Genomic DNA, 12,861 nt, shown 5'->3' on the forward strand with positions numbered 1-12,861 from the left:
GAAAAAAAAAAGTGATACCACATTGGAATATTACTCAGCATTAAAAGAGAATAAAATCATGGCATTTGCAGATAAATGGATGGAGTTGGAGAATATCATGCTAAGCAAAGTAAGTCAATCCCAAAAAAACCAAAGGCCAAATGTTCTCTCTGATAAGTGGATGCTGCTCCATATGGGCCAGTGGAGGAGAGCATGGAGAAAATGGAGGAACTTTGATTGGGCAAAGGGGATGGAGAGGAGGGGAGGGGTATGGGGGCAGGAAAGAAGGTGGAATGAGATGGACATTATTACCCAAGGTACATGTATGACTGCACATATGGTGTGACACTACATCATGTACAGAGAAATGAAAAGTTTGGCTGCAATTGTGTACAATGAATCAAAATGCATTCTGTTGTCATATATACCTAATTAAAATAAATAAATAATTTTTAAGGTATTTATTTTTTAGTTGTAGTTGGACACAATACCTTTATTTCACTTATTTATTTTTAGGTGGTGCTGAGGATCGAACCCAGTTCTCTCACATGCAAGGCAATTGCTCTACCGCTGAGCCACAACCCCAGCCCAATAAATAATTTTTTAAAAGTGATACCAAGGTGTTACACATATCCTGCTTTCTGAAAGCATACTTAATATTAAAATAATAATGTTAGCTAACATTGTGAATCATTTATTAAAGTTCCAAGAAGTCTTCTTTTTGTATTTTTTTTGTTCTTTTTAATTATACATGACAGTAGAATTATTTTGACAGATTATACATTCATAGAGTACAACTTCCCATTCTTAGGGATGTATGTGATATGGAATTACATTTGTCTTGTATTCATACATGATCATAGGAAAGTAATGTAGGATTCATTCTACTGTTTTTCCTATTTCCATTCCCTTCCCTTCCCCTCATTCCCCTTTGTCTAATACGATGAACTTCTATTCTATCTTCCCACCCCACCCCCCACTTCTTATTGTGAGTTAGTATCGCACATCAGAGAGAATATTTGGCCTTTGGTTTTTGAGTATTGGCTTATTTCACTTAGTGTGATATTCTCCATTTCCAACCATTTACCAGCAAATGCCATAATTTCATTTTCTCTTTATGGCTGAGTAATATTCCATTGCCAAGCAGTACTCTTAAACCTTTTTTATGTACTATATCATTTATTACCAGAAACATGTTTGTTATTTCAAGGTCATTGTGATGTAGATGAGCTGTTGTATTTCAAAGACCTGAATTACAATCCCAGTGCTCACTACCAGTTTGCCCATGATAGAAATGACTAAAACAGCATACCTCTCCTCCCTAACACAAAGGGTTATTGGAGCTTCAGAGATGATGGAACTTGTGGTAAAGCCACATGCAAGCTTCTGAAATGTTCTTCTTTACATTCATTGTAGAGCAGCTACTGATGTGAGTCCCCAATACGAAGAAGCAAGCTGTTACTTCTATAGCACATCCCTCTGCCACCCCCTCACTCCACAGGTGAGATTCCTAAGACTACTGCACCTTCCTGAGACCCCTCCAGGTTTTTGTGACCAAATAAGAAAATCTGCTGTGCCATTTATGCCCAATTTTGTTCCCTGAGGTATTGATAGAGTGGCTGTTGCCAGTCACATGTGACATTAAGGTGACATTCACAGTACCATAAAAGTCAAAATTTTAAAAGCAACAGAAGACAGGAAGTAAATAATAATTCATTCCTAGTGTCTACAGGTTAAAAGAAAAAGAGAGATCTTCATTTTTAAAAGATATAAATACCCCAGCAGTATAACCACTACTTGCTGACATATTAAACACACACACACACTTTTCTGTCACATTTCAGATGACATGGAACATGGAGGAAGGGGAGAGGAATGTGAAGTATCAGGGTCCACAAATAGATTCATGTTGCAATTTTACCCTTTTCAGTTTCACCCAGGGATAAATCTGTAACGCCCCAATTTACACATTTTAGTTGAAGCCTCAAGAAACCGGTCGTTTGCTGGTGTTTTTAACGGTTCTGGGGATCTGACAGCAGTGACATTTTAGAGAAAGAAATGCCAGGGCACACATCAAAGAGATCGACATTTGATACCGTGCCCTGTTGGCAATGGGCAAGTGCTCATTCTTCCATTTTTGTTTTTCTTCTACCATATGCATTTTTTGAGACTGGCGAGCATCTCTTCATGGTCAAGTCTGCCTGGTTTTGCTGGTTATTAACTTCTCCCATCACTAGGAGGTCCAAACGAGGGTTGTTTAAATACTTGAACGGAGGAACAATTACACCCTGTGCTGAAATACTAGTCTGGTGGAGAGATAGGGTTACTCCCCTCAGTAACACACTCCACTGCGCGAGGAAGACGATCTGCATGTGGTTGTAACAGCACGGGCTGTGGAGGCCGGCACTGAGGGAGGACGAAGGGATGGACTCAAAATCTTGAAATGGTGTCCAGAAGATGTCAACAACCTCAGCTGTCACCGGGATGAGCTGCACCCTCCAGCATGCCTGGATGGTTCAAAAAGGCATGGTACGGGCTGGCCTCTTTCCTCAGCTTCTCCTCCTTCCTGCTGATCATCGTCGCCCTGGCGGTGCCCCACTGGCTGAGTGGGAAAATCCTGTGTCAGACTGGAGTGGATCTGGTCAACGCCACGGATCCAGAGCTCGTCAAATTCATTGGGGACATTTACTACGGGCTCTTCCGAGGGTGTAAGGTGCGGCAGTGTGGTCTCGGGGGCCGCCGGTCCCAATTCACCAGTGAGTATATTGGGGGCATAAAAACTGACTTAGATGCTTATTATTTCTTTTCATTTGCGAGGGTGCTCATGTGTGCATGTGGAATTTGACTGATGTCTCAGTCTCGGGGGTAATGTCAAAGCCTGCAGTGCGCCAGAAGTTTCATTCAGTACCAGAAAGAGACTCGCTTTCTTCCTTTAAAAAAAAAAAAATAGAGGCATAGAGAAACATTACAAATAGGAATTTGCATATTTTTGTAGTTTATCTCTACTAATAATGCTAATTAAATTTTTAATATTCAATATTAAAATATTGGGTCAAAAACACGGGTCAAACATTCCATCAAAGGCTTCGCCTGGCTTGTCTTTTTTAAGCCTTACAACCAACTTATAAAGAAAGAATCATTAATATGTCCATTCTGCAAAGGAGTATTCTGAGGCTTGGAGAGTTACATACCTGGCCTGAGGTCATTCAGCCAGGAAACAGCAGAACCAGGGGCCTGAAGCATGTCACATGACTCTGGTGCCCTCGACAATTACTTGCGGGTGTAGACCATCTGCAGAAATGAGCCTTCAGGAAATGTGGCAACTGCTCCCATGTCTGTGTATATCAAAGCTTCCCAGCCTCAGAAAAAAGCAAGGGGCCTCTACACATGGATTATGGGATCAGACTCACCGGGGTTTGTGGCACAGTGGCTGTTTACTGGTAGGGACACCCAGGCAGGGCGCTTGACGGCTCACAGGGAACGTGAGCAGACGCTGGCACTGGCCTGAGTTCAGCCTGGGATCAGAGCCACCCAGGATGTCAACAAAGCAGTCCTCTAAGTCATGAAGCCAGGAATCTAATCTGGCTTAAGAACCGTCCTCCAGGAAGGAAAACCAAAAAAAGACAATATTATATAAACCTTTAGAATCCAAAAATTAGATTGCAGATGAGAATGGCGGCCCACAAAACCATCACTAATGGGCCCTGTGCTGATGCATGAGCACCAGGAATTTTATTTAGTGCAGGATTGTCACAGTGTTTAGAAACCTGGCCAGGGCATATATTCTCCCTGTGTAAAGAGGAAAGGCTGCGACACTGACAAATGTAATACAAATTGCCGTCCTTTATATACACGAAGAAAAGACATGTTTCTTATGTTTAGTTAGGAAACATCTCTGAGCATATTTTTATTTACTCAGCAATTAAATTGGACCCGCATATGGGAAAAAGAGATCCATTAAAAATATAACCTAAAATCAGATAGGGCAGTGCACACCTATAATCCCAGCTACTTGACAGACTGAGGCAGGAGAATTGCAAGTTCAAGGCCAGCCTTGGCAACTTAGTGAGACCCACTCTCTAAATAAAATAAAAATGGCTGTGGACATCGCTCAGTGATAGAGCACTTGCCTAGTATGCTCAAGACCCTGGATTCGACCCCAGTATTAATGAATCGTAACCTAAAAGGTTTACAGATACAAAGAAATTAGAATAAAGGAAGTGTTAAAAAGGGACCATGAAAATGTTATGCCGTACTTGATTCTGAACTGCATCCCCTGGCTGCAAAGGATGCCATTGGGACCATCAGTGAAACTGGAATAGATGTGTTCAACTAGGCCTCATGTGCCATTGGGGTCTTAAAGATAAGACCCCACCGTTCTGGGCCACAGAGATTCAAACTGCCTCAGGTACAAGCCATAGTGCTCATTTATGAGCACTTGCTGTTTGCTCTCTGGAGGAACTCAAATCAATGTTCCCTTCCGTGCTACCTCTTCCTTCTCAGAGAGACAGACACCCTTGGGCCTCAGGCCTCTGGGTTCCTCTAACAGGGTCTGGTCCCTAGGGCATCCAAACTGAGTGAGATGCACAAGGGATGCTATTTATCTCTAGCTGTGAGTATCATGAGTATCGTAGCTACTGAGAATGTCTGGTTTCCTGCTGCCCCCGGGCCTCCCAGAGGAGGGAGCTTTCAAGGTTGGAAGTGATTCTCTTTGAAATCTTTCACGGGAGCCTGGGGCAGGCTCCTCCTGTGATTAGCTGACTTTACCTCTGCACTTCAGGGACACTGCGTACATTATCATGTCCTCTAGCGCAAATCTAGTTTCCTTTAGATTTACAGCCCTTTATTCCAGCACAATGTAGCCCTGAGGCAGCTGCGGGGTGTATCAGACTCTCCCACCTCTGACTTGAAGTCAGTATTTACCAACCTCTGCCACTTAATGTTGATCTGTGGAAAAATATCCCTGTTTACAAGGCCTTGCACAGATCAGGGAAGAGGAGTCTGTGAAAGCGCTCTGTAAACTGTGATCAGGGAGTTTTTACTGGGTCTCATTTACAAACAGCGTCCTTTCTCACCATCACAGAGGTCTCCCAGGGACCGCCCAAGAGAAACACTTCCCCATCCATCACAGGGAAAACCCAATTACTATTCATCACAAAAGGTTAAGGTCTTCTTTTATACCTAGACCTTCTGAAACCAAAACAAGTTAACCTGCTCTTGGGTGGCTAGGGAAAGAAAGAGAGAAACATTAACAGTGTCCACACATTCAACTGTGTTAAGGATTTCCAGACCAGATGCTGATAGGAAGCCAGGAACAAGTCAATCTGACAAGTGCTTCCCCTCCAGGATCTGGACAAATGCCCCCCCTCCGGGACCTCGCAGAGGAAGTGTGAACAAGGCACAGGGCACCCTGGGATCTCAAGCTTTTTTCTGAGATTCATTTCCTTCCATCTTGGTGCACTAGAAGAAAGACTTTAGCATGCTCATTTTGTGAAGAAAATTAATTGAGGATCAAAGAAATCAATACATGAAATAATTTCTGTAAAAGCACTTAACATAATAGGTGTGCTGTGGTTTTTAGTTCTTGGGTTACCTCCCTTCTTCCTACCCCTGAAGTGTTTCTCCAGCAGCCAAGACCTGCTTATTTGCCTTTCTGGGACTAAATAGGCTGTCACACTTCACTGGGATCAGGAGCAGACAAATTATCTAAACTTCAGGTACTGATAGAATGATTAATTGATTCTGGCATTCAAGCGAGCCAACTCTAATATGTACAAAATAAGAACATTTATTCCAATGCAAAATAAAACCTCTCGAATTCAAGCTACGCTATTATTAACATTGTCAACCTTTATTTATCCAAGTTTCCTGACTTTTCAGTGATGAGCTCTACAGCAGAATAATTTAGGCAGCCCTTGCTGGCTGTGTGTGTGCCCTTGGCAAAGCTACTTAACTTCCTTGAGCTTCAATTTCCTCATCTGTAAGAGTGAGAGAGAGGGTAGCCATGCACAGTAAAAAGAAAATGTGTATTCAGTGCCTGCACCGTTTGCACCTGATCGAGGTAGCTGTTGTCATTTATGACTGTGGATCTTCTGTGTTTATGTCACGCATTGCAGGCTGGAAAGTTAAATTTCAGAGATACCCAAAACTCTTAGAAATGGGACAGACATGAAGGCAAGTAAGCAGCAGCTTTCGGGGGGCAGCACTTGTGACAGGAACACAGGTCAAGTCACCCTCAAAGACGGATGGAAAGAACAGATGCCCTGAAACTCCAGAGGAGAGACTCATTTTCCACCTAGTGACACATGGAAAATAAGTAAGCTTTCAAGACACCGGGACATCTGAGCCCAGGCATGTGGCCCGTGAATGTGGGCATTAGATGAGATTCACCCTTTGCCAATGAAGAACTGTTTTTAAATATAATTAATACACTTCCTACGATGGAGGCCCAAGTTTAGGCTCTCTCCCTCCCTCTCCCCATCCCTCCATATGTCCAAAATCCCCTCCCTCATCATCTAATATGCTTACTTCTCAGTATTTTAGTAAATTAATATGGATATGGGCTGGGATCATCGTGTGTATGATTAGCTGTTTTTTTTAAGCTTTATTGCATGGTTGTTCCTTAATTTATTAAATCAGTCTCCCGTGGATTCACACGTTGGTTTCTCTCCCGTCTTTTGCTGTTGTGATGAACATCCTACCTACGCTGCTTTAAGCACCTGTAGAAATGTGCCTGGAAAATAGATTCCTGGAAGTGAAATTGTTTTAACAAATGCTGCCAAATTGCCCTCTTACCGGGTTGGAAAATCAACATCCCTACAGCATTTGAGAGTACGGAGAACTAGCAAATATTTTATATGTGGCCATCTCACAGATGACTCTTCTCTGTGGGAAGGATTCGGTGAGGACTGATTACTAAGCAGGTCGTGTATCCTAAGGATTGCATGATCAAGAAAGGGGACAACAGAACAATTAGGTAATCAAGTGTGAGCGACCATTTTAGGAACAAAAAGAGCCTGAGGAGTTGAAAGGGTGAAAAAATAAAATCTAAAGGAAGGCAGGTGGAGGGAAGGAAGATGCCTTAGAAAGACGAACTCCCTGAAAGGAGCTCAGCTTCCCAGGTCGAGTTTCCCAGGTCAGTGAGATAACAATATACGGAAACACAAAACGGAAAGAAAGTTCAATCAGAACTAAGGGCGCAAGCAAGGAGTACAGACCCTGCAGGTAGAAAGGACGTCGTAAGGAGAGCACAAAGCCTTGGTTCTCAGGCTTGGCTAATGGCAGCCTTGGTGAATAAGGGGAGGCAGGCGGCCAGCAAGGGTGGAAGGAGTGAGAGTAGAACCAGGAAGGCCTTGGGTCTTGGCCCCTGAAGGGATGGGGCTGGGGAGGGCTGGCCAGTTGAATCAGAGGCTCCCCGCTGGGCCCAGGGTCCCCCAGGAGGTACTCAGCTGAAACCCTGGAGTGGTTGCAGAGAAATTGGCATGCTCAGGAGTCCTTTCATTGTCCTTTATAATTAGGAAAAACTGACTTGGATTTCTTTATATCATATGGTACTCAGTCTAAAACCCTGTGTAGACTTTAGAGACACATTGCCCCAAGACAAGAACCTTCGTGTCTCTGAGCCTGTGGGTAAAGGACTTGGTAAGATGATCCTCATTTCATTACCACGAGGACTGAATGAGGTGATGGGTACAAAACGCTCAGCCCGTGACTTTGCTCAGCCAAAGCTGATCACCCTCAGCTCATAGGCAATCATCACTCTCTATTGTACTGATGAAGAGACTGAGGTTCTGAGAGGCCACGTGACCCTCCCAAGTCAGAGGGTAAAACTGACGACAGCGCCCACTGCTGCCATTGTTGGGAAGCTGTCCTCCCAGGCAACCTTTGAAGTGCTCCTCGTGGTAAGTACTGGTGGCACATAGACAGGAAACAAATAGAAAGGAATCTCTCACTAAACCATCCTGCCACACTTGTACAGAGAATTCATATTTTCATAAAATATTGTGCAACGCAAGGATTAAGTGTCCTTCGTCCTTGGGGGCAATGAGATCCACCTGGCCCTGGGGTGGGCTCATGTGCCTCAGGGCACAGCAGGTCTCAGAGCTGCAAGGTCAGGGATGCTGTGGTCACTCCAAGGAAGAGAAGATTGCTGGTCACCTGACAACTGGGGACTTGGGGGGCCAGGGTTTCACCCAGGAAGCCCCCTGTTCTGGAAAACCCAGCATGAGCTGTCTTCTCAGTCAAAGCCCAGGTGGGAGGCAGCTTGGGCTTTCTGAAAGGCACCAAGCTCCGACTAAAATACCAGCTGTGTCCTCTCCCCCCCAGTCTTCCCGCACCTGGTGAAGGAGCTCAACACGGGCCTCCACGTGACAATTCTGCTGCTCCTCTTCCTGGCCTTGGCCCTGGCTCTGGTCAGCATGGGCTTTGCTGTCCTCAACATGGTCCAGGTCCCCTACCGGGTGGTCAACGGCCCTGGAGGCATCTGCCTGTGGAATGTCCTGGCAGGTAAGATGTCCCGTGGGGATAGAAATTCAGGTCCACACCATCACCAGGCGGGCTCCACACGGCTGGGCAAAAAGAGTGGAGGAATTTAAATGTCCACCTTCAACCTTCAGCTGTCACTCGGTGGCCAGGAAATGCCCTCTTTACTAAAAGTCCCCGAGGCTTTCAAAATAAAGAACCGTGTTGTTAGAATAGTCTTCACTTAGAGCAGTGAGGAGAGGTCAGGGTGAAGGGGAAGAGCTGGGGACAGGAGAGGTGGGCATGGTGAGGGGTCAGAAGGTGGCCACCGCTGCAGCTGGACCTGCAAGGAGCCAGCACAAATGACAGCAGAGAGGGCCATGGGAGCCCCAGAGCCATCTGTGAAAGGCTGTTCCTTCCAGGTTCCAGGCAGAGAAAGGAGCAGTAAGTGCCAGTGTCCAGGGCACCCGCCCCCAGGACACCCCCCTCCCCTCCTCAGACACCTTCTCTGTTCCACGCCATGATGCTAGATGCCAATCGCGGAGCGTCCACTAAGTGCCAGGCATGGGCCTGGGGTTTTCCCATACCTTATTTAAGTCTCAGAATCCCTACGAGGAGGTTTGTCAGACCCGTATTTACCAATGAAGAGTCAGAGAAGTTAGAAGGTCACACAGCGATGAGTAGGAGGAGTGGTATTGCAACCCAAGATGACTGATTCTAAGTCCTTTGACTTTTCGTTGATCAGTGGTCTTATTCCCAAACCAAAAACTTTTCCAAAACAACAGCGTGTGTGTGTGTGTGGGAGTGTGTGTGAATCTATTGATACACAGAAATTGATCCACATTTAATTATGCCCTTAACAAATCATCTGTAATGAAAGTAACAAAGTCCCTCAAAACAAGGGCTAATAAAACCATTATGGCAATAACCCCTCACCACCTTTACTTAAGACAAAGAGACCGTCAAGTATAATGTGTTATTTTATCATATATTATAATGTAGTATCAAGAATCAATTATTAGGGCTGGGGATATAGGTCAGTTGGTACAGTGCTTGATTCACATGTACAAGGCCCTGGGTTCAGTCCCCAGCACCACAAAAAAAAAAAAAAAAAAAATCAGTTATTTTGTATTTTCCTATCCTTCAGATGCTGACTCCCTGTAGAATTGTCTATGCACGTGCTTACCCACGTCTAGACCTAAGGTATCCTGTTCCTCTCCGTATGCACCCTCAGAGTGGCTGGCATATAAAAAGTTCTCAATCCTGCTTAGTAAATAAATGATTATCTCTGTCAATTTCCCTCCTCAAAGAGACGGGACTCTCAAAATCTACTGATGAGAGTATAAAAAGCAAGCAGTTGGGCAAAACTGTAGTGTCCAATGCCATAAAAACATGAATAACCTGTGAACAACTCCACATGGGGTTTTGTGCTGAGGAAATAACAGAACAAGAGCACAAGATGTACATAAAATGATGTTTACTGCAACAACTTATAATATCAAAACTGGAAGCCATCTAGATTTCCAGAAATAAGGTCATGCTTAAACAATTTAAAGTGTGTGTCCAGAATAAAATACTCTGCATCTATTTCAAAATTGTGCTGCGACAGGACATTTAACAATATGGGAAAATGTTCAAGTGAAGAGAAAAAATTCAATTTTAAAATCCAAGTAAGAGCACCATAATACCAATTGTATGAAAGGGAAAGAAACGTGGCCAAATATACTAATGTGTTCAAAGTGTTTATATTTATTTAGTTAGTTAGTTAGTTTTCGGCGGACACAACATCTTTGTTTGTATGTGGTGCTGAGGATCGACCCCGGGCCGCACGCATGCCAGGCGAGCGCGCTACCGCTTGAGCCGCATCCCCAGCCCTCAAAGTGTTTATTCCTGGCTTTTAGGATAAAAGTAAATCTGTGTTTTCCATGACGACAGATGTCACTGGTGTCCAGATTCTCTCCTTGGTGAGGATGTAATAACCTCATAAAAGCATAATAAATGCTTTTTTGAAAATATTAATTTAAATCAGAACAGGGAAGGAGATATGCCCAGTGGGAGACAGAGAGGAAAAGACAGAGACCCAAGAACATCAAAGTTTCAAGCAAGTGATAAGGAGGTAAATGAGGTTGGGAATCCTGGATTTTTTCCCTCCCGACTTTCCCCCTTCTACGGCCTTCAGCAGCTGAGAACCTAACAGTTCAGACCCAGGTGAAACCCACCTGCAGAATCACCTCCCCAGCTCCTCCCACCAGCCCTCAGCTCCACACAGAAATCCAGATGTGATCCCTGAGAAAGAATGGTGCTGGGAAAGAGGGGGATTGGAGGGACCAGGATTCAAAGTCGATCCAACACAAAGCTTATGCTCCTTCTCACATGGGCCACCTGTCACCTTCAGCTGGGTGGGTTTGCTGCCGCTTTGTTAAAACAAATTAAAATTTGTCTTGTGTTTTAGACCCAAAGCAAGTTTGTTACCCACGGCACAGAAATGCCACTTCACACAGAGTCCTTAGGACTGCGAGGAGCAGTGGTGACTGATGACTCAGGGCGGGTTTTGGGTTTCAGGTGGAGTGGTGGCCTTGGCCATCGCCAGCTTCATGGCTGCCGCGAGATTTCACCACCTGACCGAGCGAGTCGCCAACTTCCAGGAGAAGCTCTTCCAGTTCGTCGTGGTGGAGGAGCGGTACGAAGAGTCCTTCTGGATCTGCGTGGCCAGTGCGTCAGCCCATGCGGCCAACTTGGTTGTGGTGGCCATCAGTCAGATTCCCCTCCCCGAGATCAAGACCAAAATCGAAGAGGCCACAGTCACTGCTGAGGACATCTTGTACTGACGGCCCCCTCCTGCTCACGCCCTTCCTAAATCGTTCCCCCAGTGGGAGGGGGACCTCAGGTTTTGCAGTCTTCCCGTACTGTAGTGTCCCTGTTCTTGGTGGTAGGAAGGGTGTGGAAGGGGCAAGCTGGAGGGGAGGGCTCTGGTTCTGGGAAGTAAGGCTTCCCGGCAGTGTTTCCCCCAAACACTGAGTCTCTCTCAGGCCTCTGGAGTTGGGCTTGGAGACTTGGCCACTTGCCGTCTGTGTGTGACATTGGACAATTCACTCAGTGTCTATTTTTCAATTTCCTCATCTGTAAAACTTCATAAGTTTGTTATGAGTTTTATATGAGTGTTGGTGTTGGGGGCAGAGCACTCTAGAAATCCAGGGTACCATATACTCCAGTAAGTGTCCATAGACCCTTGGTCCATCCCACACAGTATTTAGGGGGTGTCTGAAGAAGAATATAATAATAACGTCCTGGTCTTTGAGAAACACCTATTCTTCCTACATGACAGTAATTAGCAATAATAACACTAAGAATGAAAATTACCATTTTTTGAGTGGCTACTACGTATTGGACACTGTTCTCAGAATTTTTGCACACATTAACTTGTTAGATCCTCTGCAAACTCAGGTGGTAGGTGCTATTGTAGCCCATTTGACAGATAAAAGAACTAAGATGTGGAGAAGCTGGGTGACTTGTTGAGGTCAGGATTAAGTCCAGGAGGCCTGGAGGGAGGATCTGTACTTTTAACCACTTTACTAACCTGTTGTGGATATAGGAGCAATCGCAATGCACTATGATAAGTGCTGAAATCAGACAGGTGTAAAGGACCCAGGAAGGAATTAGAGCTTCAGCAAGGCATGTGGCATGAAGAAAGTGTCACAGAGCCAACATCTGATCTGCACTGTGAAAGATGAGTGGACTGCTTCCAGTGATAAAGAAGCAAGGTTGGCGAGGGGCATTGCAGCGTGCGTCAGTACAGAGGATCCGAGGCCCAGGCATGAAATTCCAAGAAGGGCACTCAGGCACGTGAATGCTCAGTGGGATGAGAACGCTCCTCTAATTGGAGAAACCCGGTTGCTTTGTGTTGGGCTTTCCTAAGTAATGCTGTGATGGTTGATTTCATGTGTCCACTTGGCCAGGACATGGTCCCTGGATATTTGGTCAGACACTATCATCGATATTTTTCTGAAGATATCTTCTGATGAGATTCACATTTAAATCTTACCTTCCATAATGTGGGTGAGCCTCATCCAATCAGTAGAAGGCCTTAATGGAAGAAAGCCTGACCTCCCGGTGGGGCGGGGAAGACTCTGCTAGCACACTACCTTGGCACTTGAACCGTAACTCTTCCCCAAGTCCCCAGCCTATCTGCACACCCTGCAGATTCTGGACTTACCAGCTTCCACAACCATTGAACCAACTCCTAACCACCACCCCTTTTCCCTCTCTTTCCCCATTTCTCCCTCCACCCATCCCTCTCTCCCTGTCCAGTTCCTTGGTATCTTCTAGGGATTAATTCTAAGACCTCTGTCAGATACCGAAATGCATGGATGATCAAATCCCCTGTATAAAATGGCATAGTATCTGCATGTAACCTATACAATC

The 12,861-nt window shown here is 45.1% G+C and overlaps 1 protein-coding gene across 1 annotated transcript; it reads left to right on the forward strand.

Annotated features, from left to right (window-relative positions):
• Positions 1-2,482: 2,482 nt before the first annotated feature.
• Positions 2,483-11,267, forward strand: Clrn2 (clarin 2). Its single transcript, XM_027935873.2, has 3 exons — positions 2,483-2,735; positions 8,305-8,484; positions 11,002-11,267. Exons 1-3 carry the CDS (start codon positions 2,483-2,485, stop codon positions 11,265-11,267), a joined length of 699 nt encoding a protein of 232 aa, XP_027791674.2.
• The last annotated feature ends 1,594 nt before the right edge of the window (positions 11,268-12,861 follow it).

This window comes from Marmota flaviventris, chromosome 7 (assembly GCF_047511675.1).
Source record: "Marmota flaviventris isolate mMarFla1 chromosome 7, mMarFla1.hap1, whole genome shotgun sequence".
Lineage (NCBI taxonomy): Eukaryota > Metazoa > Chordata > Mammalia > Rodentia > Sciuridae > Marmota > Marmota flaviventris.